This window comes from Enhydra lutris, unplaced genomic scaffold (assembly GCF_002288905.1).
Source record: "Enhydra lutris kenyoni isolate GAN:26980312 unplaced genomic scaffold, ASM228890v2 scaffoldscaffold8, whole genome shotgun sequence".
In the NCBI taxonomy this organism is placed as follows: Eukaryota; Metazoa; Chordata; class Mammalia; order Carnivora; family Mustelidae; genus Enhydra; species Enhydra lutris.
In genome coordinates, this window is record NW_019154092.1 from 3,068,728 (window position 1) to 3,084,122 (window position 15,395).

Genomic DNA, 15,395 nt, shown 5'->3' on the forward strand with positions numbered 1-15,395 from the left:
CTTGGTGTCCTGGCCTGAAAAATGACTATCTTTCCAAGCAGCACTGTTACTGTGACACTGTAACACCGATGAAGCATGCTAATACTACTATGGGCCGTATTTTCAAATGGCGTAGGCGTTTTTACTTGCCCACAGCATACTTCTCTAACTTAGCTGAATTCCTCTGAGCCCAGAAAAGGCCTCATAACTACATGACTAACTCAAATAGTTTTAGTTTAACCACTTCTTCCCCTTTTTCAGATGAGAAAGTACTGCCAGAACGAAGATGAGGACCCAACCTTGGCCTCAAGGGCTGGGGATCTATCCATGGGACCACCTGCCACTTGCCACCTTCAATAAGCTGGGATTTGGGAATGCAAAATGATTTGAATATTAACCCAATGAATAGGAATTAGAAAGATACACCCACTACTGAAATATTTATATGGAGCAAGCACCCTAGAGCAAAAAAAAAAAAAAGGGTTTTGAAATAACAGATTATAATTGTACATTTTAAATGGAGTCATATCCATACTGAAAAAAGAAAGTATTCTATCTTCAGCTCAGTGGGCAACCAGGAGAAGCAGAGCAAGGTGTCAGGACTGTGCGTGCTCTTTCTGTTACTCTGTGAACGTACCTTGTCCTCCAGTTGCGAACTTGGTCCCGTCAGGGTGAATATCAACTGAAAAAATTGGCTTTCCTGGAAACAAAGGGAAAAAAAACACACACAACATCTATCTTGGCTTGTATTCACTGGAGAATAGCAACAAAGTCAAAATTTTTGAAACAGTGGTTATATGAGTAATATCTCTAATCGCTGCTCCTGGGAAGAAAAAATAGGCTGCCGATAAATTCCTTCTAAGAGTGGAATGATCTAACAGTTTTAGTTAAAGTAGAAACTGCTGGAAGACTCTCCAAGTGACATTAAATAGCTGAGTCTCAAAGGGGAACAAAGCGTTCTGTCATTAGAACTGAGTCCAAAGATTGCTTGAGCGTTTGCACAGAGGTCCAATAGACAGTAGCTGGCCACATTCTGGGGACACACATTTGTTAAAGCTATGAGCTGTTTATGACAGCAGCTCTGAGTTACAGAGCTACATCTTCAGCTACCACTCCATCCCATGGACCTGCACTTGGCTGGCAGCCTGGACACAAGAACCCTGGCCTTTCTGCCTTGCTGAAGCTGGGTAGGACCAGAAGCTGACCAAGACCACAGTTATCACTTCCCTCATTCTTCTGCTTCCAAAAGCCCTCCTATATATTTGTGTTGCTTCGAAGTCTGTGGAGAGTCAGCTTTCTTGGCCTCTCCTATGGCTGAACTTCCTTCAGAGGATGTGCTCTGTTCAACTGGATGCTCAGTCCCTCCAGGGGGAAGAACTGTAGCTACTAGCTCCTGGAGTCCCCACAGGGTGCAGACCCACACCAAGGGCCCATGAAGCGGTGTGGCTAGCTTGGTGGACCAGACTGGTAAGGCGTCATGACAGCTTGAAACCCAGCAAACTGAAGTGTTGCTGGGGCCTGGTCCCTGTGGCATTTGTCAGGCTAACCAGTCTGCTTCCATGCTAAGAGTGGCATGTCAATTGTTGTCAAGTTTATCACCATATCCTCAGCTTCTAGCAAAGGCCTGATGAGTGGTGGCTCAGTAACATTTATTCAGTGACAAATCAGATGCATGACAATAGACTGAACGTCAGCAATCACTAATACAGACAAGGTGCTGTTGCCAAGGAGTCTCTTGGTTAAGGATGCTGTCTCCGTTACCTAAGAGGAGTTGGCATGGACACCAGAAGGAGGGCTACCAGCTCTAGAATCACATGATGGCAAGTGGAGACAGGGCAGGGTGGGGCAGGGGCAGGCGGTGGCGCCTAACAGCTGAAAGCCTTGCCAGGGTTACTGTCCAAATACGGAAAATCAAATATTGGTACCCAAAAAGGCAATGGCCAGCGTGGGCCCCAAGGAATAGACAGCTTACTTTATCTTCTTCCACAGAGCCATACCCCTAACAGGCAAATCGAGCCTGAGCTTCCACAGACAAGGAGAAATGTGCTCTCCTTCCTGTCATTACACAGTAGGGTGAAACAGCTGTGTAAGGACACTAGCAAGCAGGTGTCCCAAATGCAAGGGCCCTATTTTGTCTCAGAGAACAAGCAGAAACCCAAGCAAAGTTGGAAATCGCATCACATACTATTTCATCTCTACTACTTACTAAAATTCAAAACAACAAAGGCTGCTACAGCAGGACCCTGCCATGCTGGCAGCTCTAGCCAGGTTCCCCAGACCATCAGTCACCTCCAGGTCCACACCTAAGAGCCAGAGCTTTACAGTGACAGGTCAAGTTTAGCCAAGCTGCTACTGATTGCCTTCCTGGAGCACAAACATACGGGAAATTCAGCCCTGGTCTGCCCTGAGCATTCACTCCAAGGATTCCCAAGACAAGCCCCAAAACAGCTTGGCACTCTATATAGCTTGGAAGGAGCCAGAACCAGCAGTGGAGCGCACTTACAAGGACGCGAGGAGAGAGAGCTATTGCTATTCTTCCACAGTCCAGATGGGCAGACCCTAATTAGCCCCATTTTTGCCTTCAAAAGAATCCAGAAAACTATGTACAGTAGGTAAAAAGAAGGTAGGGACTGAGAATACAGGTAAAAAAGACTGGAAGTGTTAACACTGGTGTTCCTGTGCCTATGCACTCAGACCTACAATGGCACACCATGCCCTTGCTGGGTCAGGTGGTTGTCTCGTGTGTTAAGCCAGAGAGCCTGACACACTGCTGCTGAGAATGTGCCATGCTTTCCCAGAGGATGAGGACCTAGGAGGGAAGCAGTAGCAAGAAAGTGGGTTTCTTGACCATCTGGGGCACGACAAGTGCCTGACAGGGAAGCCTCAAGAAAAAAGAAAGGACAATTAGGGCTATGAGCTGTGCAGACCATGGCTTCTAGTGCTGAGAATGAGTTGGGCCAGTCCTCGTAGATGCCAGCCAGCTACTCCTTCTGGGAGAGGCAGAGCAACAGTGGGGTAAGCCCTGTGGAGCTCTCCTTCCCAGTCCATGACATACTCTACTAAGCGTCTGATGTGGTCCCTCAAGCCACGCAGGCAGCACAGTCCAAGGTATTCTCTAAATCTCACACCACCCGGTGCAATGGATCGTTCTGACATCCTCATTTGACAGAGGGGGAAACCGAGGCACAAAACTTAGGGAAGTTGCCCAAGGTCATGCAGCTTGAGGGGGCACACTGGATGCTCAGCTTTAAGTATACAATGTGCTGCCCCTTCACGTGAAGCTGGCAAGGGACATGCCTGGACATGCTGGGAGGCCTTTGATGACACTGCCTGGAGGGAAGAGATTCAAAGCCCACAGGTGAAAGGTGAAGTAGGGAGTCAGAGGGAGAGTGAGAGCTATGCACACATGTGCAACTGGTCCTGATGACCTGGACGAGGCCTTGGACTTGCTATACTGAGCTTCGATCACCCCGGACACCTCAGTCCCAAGGCCTGGGGAGACTGCTACTTGGCTAGGTTCTGGTGAAACACATCTCTCAGGACTCCTGCCCTTGCATGCTTCCCTTTCCTTGAATTTGGATTGGCTCTGTGATCTGTTTTAACTAAGAGAATGTGACTGAAGTGATGCTGCTCCAGTTCTGAGATTAAGCCTAAAGAAGGTCCAGCAGTTCAACTTTTGCCCTCTGGAGGAAGCCAGAGCCCTGTGGCATTTGTCTGGCTCCAGTGATCAGGTGGTTGCCATGTAAGAAGTCCAAGTACCCTGAGGCCACTGTGCTGAGACCCCCCAAGCTGGCCAAAGAATCCAGGGTCAAAGGGTCAAAGAATCCAGACAACAGTGAGAATGAGAGCCCTGAAACAGGACCCAGGGTGAACTGTTCTGGCCCCAAACTGCTCCAGCCATCCCAGCAGATTCAGTGCAAAACTAAGATGAGCTGTCCCTGCTGAGCCTGGCCAGGTTTCACAATCACAAACAAATAATAAAATTGCTATTGTTTTAAGCCAGCAAGGTTAGGGGTAGTTTGTTATGCTAATTCATTCGGTTTCCTGCCTAGGGCAACTGGAGCTACATATTTGTCATTTTCACCAGAAAAGTTCTAGCTGACTCAGCTAGAGTCTTGAGAAGGCCATCCATCAGTGGGGAGCATGCACCTGGCCACAGGAGGGCTTTTCAGTTCTGTTAAGTTGTGAGACATTGTATTATATGCCCCCCAAGAAGCACATCAAAATGACTTACATGCAAGTCAGAAACAAACCTGACTCCCCAAGAGCACACAGAGCAGAGCCTAGGTAAGCAGAGGGGCTTCGCTGCACAGGTACCCATCACAGCCCAAGTCTTCCCCACCACACCCACTCATAGCATCGATGGGATGTTTTCTCATCCATCCACCTTTGTGGTTGTCTATGAGCCTGCTATGGGACTAAGCAGAGGAAAGGTAAAGCCAATAAAGGTTCAGCCCTGCCCTCAGGAAGCTCCCAGGGATGGGTGTCTGCACAGGTGGAAAGCTACCTAACTCACCCTGGGCTTTCTACAGAAATCACAACAGAAGTGAGTCCCAAAGTCTGAGGAGGAGTCAGCCAGAAGAGTAGGGAAGGGAATTTCAGGCATTGGGGACATGGCATAGAATACAGAATAATTCTGACAAGCTGCTGCAGAATGTGGGGAGAGGAGGCTTGGAGGAGGGGTAGGGCCTAGCAAGACACCGCTGAGGAACACAGACCTTCCTCTACAGCTACCTCTGAAGCAAGGGAATGCTAAGGTCAGATTCACATTTCAGCTCCACATAGCTGCGTGGAGCATGGGCTTTTGTTAAGACCAGAGGGGGCCTCAAGGCTCCAGAGGAAGGCAGAAACAAGGGCTGGGAACAGTCCTGGGTATGAACAATGAACATGCCTGGGTAGAATTCTTAGCCATGCTACTCAACAACTATGCAGCCTTGAGTAAGTTACTGAACGCCTCCAAATACCAGTTTTCCAATCTGAATGGTGTGGAATTCCCGTCACCCTTAAAAGTACTTTCTCAGAGAGATTAAGATGCTGTGCCACATTGCTTCGAAGATGCACACATTTCACATGTGAACATTTCTGAGATCATAATGTGCTTTGGTGAAAGGTGTGACTGGGGTAATGTTTCCTTCTGTAGAGATGCGCCACAGAGTTGATGAAATATCGCTACTCAAAGCCACCAGCATGGTATTGGCTCCCTACTTCTTTCCAGCACTAGACTCTTCAGTCTAAGGAATACAGCAGTTCACATACCCGCAGTAGGAACAGACCTCCTTTTTCTAAAGGGCTCTTTGAGGCAGAGTAGAGGAAAAGGATCTATGGCCTGATTAGTTAGATAACTTTTCCTGTGGCACAATGTTAAAGATGAATTACTAACTGTTTCCTGCATTCCACCTTTCTTTGTACAAAAACAAAGACAAGGGATGCCTGGGTGGCTCCAGTCACGATCTCAGGGTCCTGGGATCAAGGCCTGCATCAGGATTCCTGCTCAGTGTGGAGCCTGCTTCTCCTTCTCCCTCTGACCCTTCCTCTGCTTCTGTTGTTTCTCTGTCAAATAAATAAATAAAATCTTCATTTTTGTTTTTTAAAAACAGAGACAAAAGAGAAATTAATCCACTCCCTAGGCCCTAGAGCCACCAGGCAATTTCACATCCTCTGAATGAAGTGGCATGTTTTCCCTGCACACCTACCAAAGCCCATTCTCCTTGGGGACCTGCTTTCAGGTGACCCCTCTTGGACACCTTCTTGCACCCCTCCTCAGACCACACAGAGCACCCTCCTGTCACTCTCTCCCTAGAACTGTGATAGTTGGCCATGTTCCCTGCCTGGGGGTTGCTGATCCGACAACTGCAGTGTGAATGCTCTCCCTCTGGCAGGAATAAAAAGTAAGGTACAGAAGCTGAATTTTGACAGGGCATGGTCAGACAGCATCCTCCTCCCTGGTATCTGGGGAAAAGACTCCTGGAGGAGGCCCAAATGTGGAACTTAGTCTGAACCGAGAGCACTGGCCAAAGAGAAGCAGGGAGGGCCCAAACAAGAATGGCTGGCACTCTCAGTGGCCTTCAGATCTTTGGTTTGTGCTCCTCCTGTCTTTGAGTCTTTATGCTCTGAAAGCTCACTGGGCAAATCCAACTGGAACATCTGTGAGTACATACTGCTGGAATGGAAGCTTAGGGGAACCTGAGCCCTTTGCCCACTGTACATTGTTCCTGGAAACGCTTATCCTATACAGCCCATTAATACTTGGTTTTAACAAATGTTGGTGAATTTGTAACAAAAAATGAAACATGGGAAAATGTTTGAAACATTTATTAAGTGAAAAAAATTACAAAAGAATATTAAAATATAAGGTGGGTGCAAAGGACATGATCTTCTATGCAGAAAACCTTGAAGAGTCCACAGGATAAATTTAGTAAAATTGAATGACACAAAATCAGCAAACATTAGTTGCATTTCTGTACATCAAGTGAAAAAATCTAAAAAGAAACCAAGAAAACAATTCCATTTAAAATAGAATAAAAAAATACTTAGAAATAATAAACGTAACCAAGAAGGCTAAAGACTTGTACACTGAAGACTAGAAAACAGCGCTGAAAGAAATTAAAGACACAAATAAAAGGAAAAACTCTTGTCTTCATAAACTGGAAAACTTAATACTGTTAAGATGTCAACAATATCCAAAGCTCTACAGATTTAATGCAATCCCTATCAAAACTACAGTGATGGGGTGCTTGGCTGGCTCAGTCGGTACCAAGCGCGCAAATCTTGATCTCAGGGTTCTGAGTTCCAGCACTGTGTTGGGGGTAGAGTTCACTTGAAACAAAACAAAACAAAACAAAAACCAGCAATGACATTTTTTGCAGAAATAGAAACCCATCCTATAAATTCTTATGGAATCTCATGGGACCCTGAATAGCTAAAAGAATCTTGGAAAATAACAAAAGTTGAAGTCTTACACTTCCTGATCTCAAAACTAACTACAAAACTACAGTAATCAAAACAGTGTGTACTGGCATAAGACAGACATATAGATCAGCATAGCAGAATAGAGAGCACAGAAATAAACCCTTGCACATGTGGTCAAGTGATTTCTGACAAGGGCGCCAAGACCAGTCCATGGGAAAAGGACAGTTTTGTCAATAAATGGGGCTGAAAAAATGAACACCCGCATGCAAAAGAATGAAGCTAGAGCATTATGCCATATAAGGATTTAACTGAAAATGGATCAAGGATGCAAATGTAAAACCTAACATTATAAAACTCAAGAGAACATGGGAGAAAGTTTAATGACAATGGATTTGGCAATGGTTTCTTAGACATGATACCAAAGACACAGGCATTAAGAGGTAAAAATAGACAAAGTGTACTTCTTAAAAATTAAAATCTTTTGCCCACCAAAGGGCACTACCAACAGAATAAAAAGGCAACCCATAAAAAAGAAGAAAATATTTGCAAATCATATATATGATGAGATTTTAATATTCAGAAACACAGAGAACTCCTAAAACTCAATGACAGAAAACAGGAAAAAACCCATTCAAAAATGGGCAAAGGACTTGAACAGACATTTCTCCGAAGAAGATATACAAATGGCCAACAAGCATGTAAAAAGATGCTCAACATCATTAGCTACCACAAAAATGCAAATCAAAACCAGAATGAGATTATCACCTTACATCTGTTAGGTTGGTTACCATTAGAGAGAGAGAGAGAGAGAGAGAGTAACAAGTGCTAGTGAGGATGTGGAGAAAATGGAATCTTGTGCACCACTGGTGGGAGGGTAAAATGTCACAGCTGCTATCAAAAACAGTATGGGCATTCCTTAAAAAATGAAAAACAGAATTACCTGTGGTCCAGCAATTCCACTTCCAGGTATATATCCAAAAGAACTGAAAGCAGGGTCTTGAAGAGATATTGTACACCCGTGTTATAGCAGCATTAGTCACAACAGCCAAGAGTAGAAGCAATGTAAGTGTCCACTGACGGATGCATGGATAAGCAAACTGTGGTATATATATATAATATATACAACAGAGTATCATTCAGCCTTGAAAAGGAAAGAGATTGTGATGCATTCTACAACATGGATGAACCCTGAAAATGTTGTAATTAACATAAGCTAGTCACAAATAATACATGATACCACTTAGATGAGGTCTGTAGAGCAGTCAAATTCATAAAGACAGAAAGTAGAGTGGTGGTTGCCAGGAGCTGGGGGTAGGGAGAATGAAGAGTTGTTGCTTAAGGTGTATATAGTTTAGTTTCACAAAATGACTAAGTTCTGGAGATTGGTTCCACAATAGTGAGTTCTCAGTACGCTGATACACTCATAACACTACTGATTTATACACCTGAGAGACGGTTAAAATGGTAAATTTTGTGTATTTTTTATATTTTAGCATAACTTAAAAAACTTAAAAGAATGCTAACTAAAACCAAACCCAACCAATCTATCTATATATATCTATATAACTCTACTCACCTACCAACCTACCTACCTACCTACCTATCTATAAGGTACAGAGGCGTGGAAGGGTTATAAAAGGATTAATTAGAACTGCTCGGTGTCTTGACTATGGTGGTGTATACATGAACCTATACAAGTGAAAAACTGTATAGAACTAAACACCAGGGGGGCGCCTGTGTGGCTCAGTCATTTAAGCCACTGACTCTTGATTTTGGCTTAGGTCCCGATCTTAGGATCCTCCAATCGAGCCCTGTGTCAGGCTCCGTGCTCAGCACGAGACCACTGCTCCTTCTCCTGCTCTCCCAAATAAATAAAATCTAAAACCAACCAACCAAACAAAAAACCCTAAAACCCAAACAAACCCTAAACACCTACCCAAACACAAATGAGTATAAATGCAAGTGGAGAAGTCTGAGTAAGACAGATGGATTGTTTCAATATCAATGTCAATGTGATATTATGTTGCTGTTTTATAAAATGTTACCAGTGGGAGAAACTGGGAAAAGAGTACAAAGAACCTCTTAGTATTGTTTCATTCCACTATGCGGTAATCTACAACTATCTCAATAATAAATAAATAACTACACACATATACATGGTCTAACTATGTCTCTGCATAGTAATGTATAATAAAAGCAAATATCAAAACATCAGTGGCTGTCTATAAAACTGACTCCTTATGCAGGTGATAACGTGCAAATCTACAACTAGCCATCTCTCTGGAGAGACTTGCACCTAAGCACTCTAACGAGCAGCTCACTTCTCTATCCAGCCAAGTGCAGACATTTCACCTTCAATTTCTTTACAATGGAACTCCTGATCTTCTGGCCTAAACCTGCTCTACCCATCATCTCCCCATCAGCAAAGATCATACCAGGGACAGGGGAAGCCAAGAGGCCCAACATAAAAGCACCACTCCCCATGACTTTTCTGGCCTCATTTTCTGCCTCCTCCCCCAAACACTGGCCCCATGCCCTGGCCTCCCCTCTGTTCCTAGACTGCACAGGGGTGTTTCCATCCTGTGCCTTGCACTGGTTCCTTCCCAGATACACATTCCTTTCTCACCTCCTTTTAGTCTTTGCTCAAATGTCGCCCTCTCACTGAGGCCTGCGCTAACAAACCTACCTGAAAGTACTACTTCCTCAACTTGGCACAACCAATCCTAATTCTCATCTACTTTTTTCTTAGCAATTTCTTACACACTGTATAATTTCCTTTATTGCATGTCTGTCTACCCCAACCACCAGAATGTAAACTCCAGGAGCTCAGGAATTTTTGCCTGTTTTAGTCACAGAGTCACCGTGGTACCTAGAGCTGTGGCTTGGCAAACAGTAGGCACTCAATAAATACTTATTATTAATGGCTGGAGAAAGACTGCAGAGAGACCCAAAATTCAAAACACCTTCATTGTCACTAGGATCCCAATCTTTGAAAGGCAGGCTCCTCATCTCCTGAAGTGAGGACTCAGATATCACCAAACACCTGCAAGTGGGAGGCATGGCCCTGGCCTGCTCACAAAGCCATCTGCTGCTGTTACCTCTACCAATTTCAACCACAAAGACTTCTCCCATCTTCTTAAGCAAGCTCTACCAGGATGACATCTCATAGATACAAGGTGGCTGAGAGATTCAAAACACAGCACAGGAAGGAAGCTGTAGCAATCATGCAACCATTTTGTTTTGTTTTGTTCTGTGTGTGTATGCGTGTATGTGCATGTGTGTGCTGCCACAAACTAAAGTAAAAGAAAGTCACAGGTATATCATTTATGAATCTTAATCACTTCTCTTGCAGCATTTGCCAATGTGTAACCTAGAAAGTTTTGGTAATGGTCACTATTTCTTCATACTTTTTTAAAAAAAAGATTTTATTTATTTATTTGTCAGAGGGAGAGAGAGGGAGAGAGAGCGCACAAGCAGGAAGAGTGGCAGACAGAGGCAGAGAGAGAAGCAGGCTCCCCGCTGAGCAAAGAGCCCAACGTGGAACTTGATCCCAGGACCCTGGGATCATGATCTGAGCTGAAGGCAGCAGCTTAAATGACTGAGCCACCCTGGCATCTCTTCCCCTTTACTTTTACAGAACACAGATATTCTTTAAAAGTTATCTGCAAAATGGATTTCTCCAAACATCATCATCTCTTCTATACAGCTCCACTCGAAAATTAAGAGCAATTAAAAACATTTCTTTGGGAGCAGGGAATGTTAGCTGTTTAACAATTAAGAAAATAACACTACAGTTAATAATACTGTATCCCATACTTGAAAGTTGCTAAGAGAGTAAATTTTAAAAGTTTTCCTCTCAAGAAAAAAAAGTCTGTGACTACGTACAGTGACAGATGTTAACTAGACTTACTATGGTGATTATTTTGTGACACATACAAATATGGAATCATTATGTTGTACACCTAAAACATTAATGCTATATATTATACCTCAATTTAAAAAAGGGGGGGGGTGGAGAAAATAACCTACAGTCTTATTTAAGTAGAAAATACAAAGCAACATTTTACCTATTCGTTATATGTGTAATGGGAAGTCTGAAGGGAGGCTATACAATAAAAACACTGAACGTGCTACAGTATTAGGGATTTGGCTAAGGTCATAAAGAACGTAGATACTTTTACATTGTGATATGTACACTAAACAAAATGTGTGTGTGTGTTTTTTTTTTTTTTTAAGATTTTATTTATTTGACAGAGAGAGATCACAAGTAGACAGAGAGGCAGGCAGAGAGAGAGAGAGAGAGAGAGAGAGGGGAGCAGGCTCCCTGCTGAGCAGAGAGCCCGATGCGGGACTCGATCCCAGGACCCTGAGATCATGACCTGAGCCGAAGGCAGCGGCTTAACCCACTGAGCCACCCAGGCACCCGTGTGTGTTTTTAAAAGTACCAAGTTATCCATTTATTTTTTTTCCAAATGGTCTCAAAGACTATATAAGTTTTAGCATTTTCTAATTTTCCCTAAATTGAACAGGTATTCCTATAATATGAGAAATAATTTTAAGTTCCTAATCACAAAATGCTTCATTATCCAGATCCACTCATACACCATTAGACAGATGTATCCTAGTATAATTATATATGGCAATTGTCTCTGGCCAAAATGTAGGTGTTTGTCCTATTCCTTAACAATAGCTCTAGAATGGAGTTCTAGTGTTTTCAAAAGGGAGAAGGCGAAGAAGCCATTTATCAAATGGGACCTGGGGGAAGCCCTGTGTGGTGGCCTCATTTAGGCAACTTCGTCTAATTGAATCCTGGCTCTTCTGCTCCGTCTACTCTATTCTCTTGCTGATCTCAGTGGACAACAACCCTGCCCTTCACCTGGGAGCCACCCCATCTTACACCCCACATTCTACCCTGGTGACTCTACCTTTACAGTATGTCTGTAACTCACACTTCCTAGAGAGGTGCGAACGTTTGTATTTTGAGTTGGGAATGAATAAGAGAGTGTATCTGTTTGCTGAAATTCATTAAATTGTATACAAACTGTGCATTTTACTATGTAAATTTTACTTAAATATGTCTATAATTTACATATTTTATGTAATTATAATATACAATTACTGTATAAAGTAACATATGTAAGTTATATCTAAAAAAATAATATGTGTACACTCACATAGAGTCCAGTCATTTCTCATCAGCACTATTACCTCCATCACTACCCTGGTCCAAACCACAGTCATCTCTTACCTGGATCACTGTGACTGCCTTTTAATGGGTCTCCCAGCTCTCTCCCTTGCCCCCAAACCCATCCTAGTCCCAGTGCAGAAGTCAGGAAGATCTTTAGCAGTCACATCAGAACACCATTACTCCTCTGCTCACGTGGCACTAGGAACAGAAGTCCAGCAGCCAAAAGGTCCTCCCAGTCCATCCACAGCTCTCTCCAGCCTCACCTCTTAGTGCTCTTGCCCATCTGCTGCTCCAGCCTCACTCCAATCACAAGATATTGGTACTATTCCTCAAACCCGCCAGACAAGTTCTGGCTGTTCTCTCTGCCTGTAATGCTCCTCCCTCAGACAGCTGCCTTCCTCACCTCCACCATGCCTGTCATGGATGCTGTGGTACCAGGCCAGGTCCCTCCCTCCAGGAATGAAGCTCCTGCCCCTAACTGTGGGAGTGTTGGCAGCCTGTGTAAACTTCCAGCTGAGGTCTTCTCCATAGAGGACCTACCCTTAGTGGAAGAACTGCTTTGACTAAGGTCAGGTCCCCTCCCCAGGACAGCCTGCACCCAATGATTGCAGATGTGCATTAGAAAGCCCTGGTTCTTCACCCCAATCCCAGACAACTCATAAGGACTAACTGCAGAGCCCCTGACAGGGTGGGCAGCAGCTTCTGTTGCACTGCACTACAGCTCAACTTCTTCCTGTCCAGCCCTGTTTCCAGCACTCCCTAATAATTCTTCCTTCCTCCGGACAGGACACCCCCAGCAGACAGCTCTCTCAGTCTTACTGGCTAGAATGCATCACATGCTGCTCCTCAAAAGATCCTGTTATGCTACTTCGTTCACTGCTACATTTCTAGCATTCAGCCCCTGGCACACAATTTGTACTCAATATTTGTTGAATGGATGAATTCACTGAGTGCCTCTCTGTGCAGGACCTTCTGATCTGACAGACGATGCAGCAGACCTGGAGTCCATTCCTATGATGGTCTATTCCTGGCTCTCAAATGAGACTCACTGCCTCTTCTATCTGTCCCTCATTACGGTGCCTCTGACCAGGGAAATGTCCCTGTGACTTGGTCTGTCCTACGTGGGTTAATATTCAAAAACAACAAGTTTTGACCTAAATGGGTTTTCCTTTTGCCAGAGGTGTTCTAAAACACCTGCTGTTTGCTTCATCTACTCCCTTTCCTAAAATGCTCCCAACCCTCCCCAGGCCTTTGCTTCAGACACTTCCACAGTGGCAGCACCTTCTCTACTACTACAATCCACTTCCCATCAAGGCTCAGCCCCAGGGTACACCCACAAACCAGACTCTTGTCCCTAGGGCTATACTGGCTCACTTGTGTAGCCCTGGTTTCCACCTGCCCTGTATTCTAGAATGTGGTCTATAGGTCCTCTCCCACCTACACACAAAGGGGTAGCCTTATTTATCTATGATCATCACAGACCTTCTCTCCAAAAGGGTTCAAAGTTTTGTCTATAAATAAGTGAAAGACCCACATGTGTATTATCTAAGGCAAAATCCCACCCGTTTTCTTCTGAATCTTCAGATGCATTCTGGTTATTTATTTATTGATTTATTTATTTTTAAAATCAACCTACTGTCTTCAGGCCTCACTCAGTGAGAGACAGCCTGGAGACAGCTCAGATTCCCTCAGCCTTCACAAGTAGCAGATGCAGCAGGTATTACTGGCTTCATTTAACAAATCAGGAAAGAGATTAAAAAAAAAAAACAAACCTTCTGTAACACATATTTTGTGAGCAGCAGAGCATGGAGATTCAAGAACAAGACTATCTGACTCCCAGATAAACAGCACTAATTCTCATCCTCAAGAAGTTTATAATCTAGTTGGAACCACGAGACAAATAAATGAAAAGGCAAATAACGATAAAGATGTTCTTACATACAGCAGGGTTTCTCAACCTCAGCACCACTGGCCTTTTGGGCCAGATGATTCTTTATTGTGAGGGAATGTCCCATGTGCTGCAGTGTTCAGCAGCAGTCCTGCCCTCTACCTACTAGCTGCCAGTAGTACCCCCCTTCAGTTGTGAAAACAAAATGTGTTTCCAGACATTGGCCTGTTTGAGAACCCTTGATGTAAACGCATTGCAAGGCTTATCTTAATGACCACTGCAATCATAAAATATCACTATTAGGATCCTCCCAGCCTGTTCTCAGAGATAGGTCTGCAGTGCCCCTCTAGCAGCTGTGCAGGGCCTTTCCACACCAGCTGCTGACTTCATTATTCTACCACCGTGCCTGCATTTCCCCTTCAAGCGTACTTATTTATTTTCATCGGTGTATGTCTCAGAACGATGTCTTGAAATCTTTTCTGGAAGGACACAGGGTAGGGGAAAATATAATCCAATTACAGGGCAGGAGGAAAAACACACATCATAAAGCAAATGTGATTAACTGACAAATTACCCCAGTACTGAAAATTTGCCAAATGCCTTTATACAACAATGCCATCAAAGTGTGAGCCAGAGGCCAAGGGAGGACAAGAATTCTTTCAGTTCTGTCTCTTTTGGTTAGAATGGGCTTCCCTGAAGAGCTGAGCATGAACACTGCCCAGGAGTGAAGACTTCCAGACACTCTCAGGAGCAAAGGCCCGGGGATGGGAAGAACCACGAGTCTCAATGAAGTTTTCTAAACATATAAATTATATTTTTCTACAACCAAAAACCCAATCATCCACTTTCCGACCAATATGTGGCTATAACCTAACTTAGAAAAGAACCTTCAAGCCTAAAATAAAATCAAATATATAAGAAATACTGTATCCAAGAACACAGAGTAAAATAGGTGTAGGTGTTAACAGTGTCTGGCACATACTTCCATATATATGATAAATGTTATCAGCTCTTATTGTATATCTTCAGATAGCTTTCTTATATTTGGGTACAGGGTGAAAACACAGGAACAAATCTTTATATTTCCTCAACTTTACCTAGAAGTGGAATCACAAGCCCAAGAATTTACAGCTAATACATGAAATGCATCTTGAATCCAGTTTGATTCCTTGTTCAAGGCTCATTTCACTGTGATACAACAACTTCAAAATTTGTCAACTTACGGGATCACCTTAGAGCAGTGATTCTCAACTGGGGCTGATTCTGGCCATCGCGGCTCTGCTACATTTGGTTCACTGGTATATTTCCAGCACTCAGCCCCTGGCACACAATCTGTACTCATTATTTGTTGAATGGATGAATTCACTAAGTGCCCCTCTATGCAGGACCCTCTGATGGATGATGCAGCAGACCTGGAGTCCATTACTATGA

At 43.8% G+C, this 15,395-nt stretch overlaps 1 protein-coding gene across 3 annotated transcripts in view; it reads right to left on the reverse strand.

Annotated features, from left to right (window-relative positions):
• Window positions 1-15,395, reverse strand: part of LOC111142454 (protein HIRA) — an 85,554-nt gene that overhangs the window by 66,956 nt on the left and 3,203 nt on the right. For 2 of the 3 annotated variants that reach the window (XM_022495612.1, XM_022495610.1), the window contains exon 2: window positions 617-679. In XM_022495612.1, coding sequence (XP_022351320.1) covers window positions 617-679 — 63 coding nt within the window. Of the gene's footprint in view, window positions 1-616; window positions 796-15,395 lie in introns of those variants that run through there. The other variant, XM_022495615.1, reaches the window with a different exon arrangement.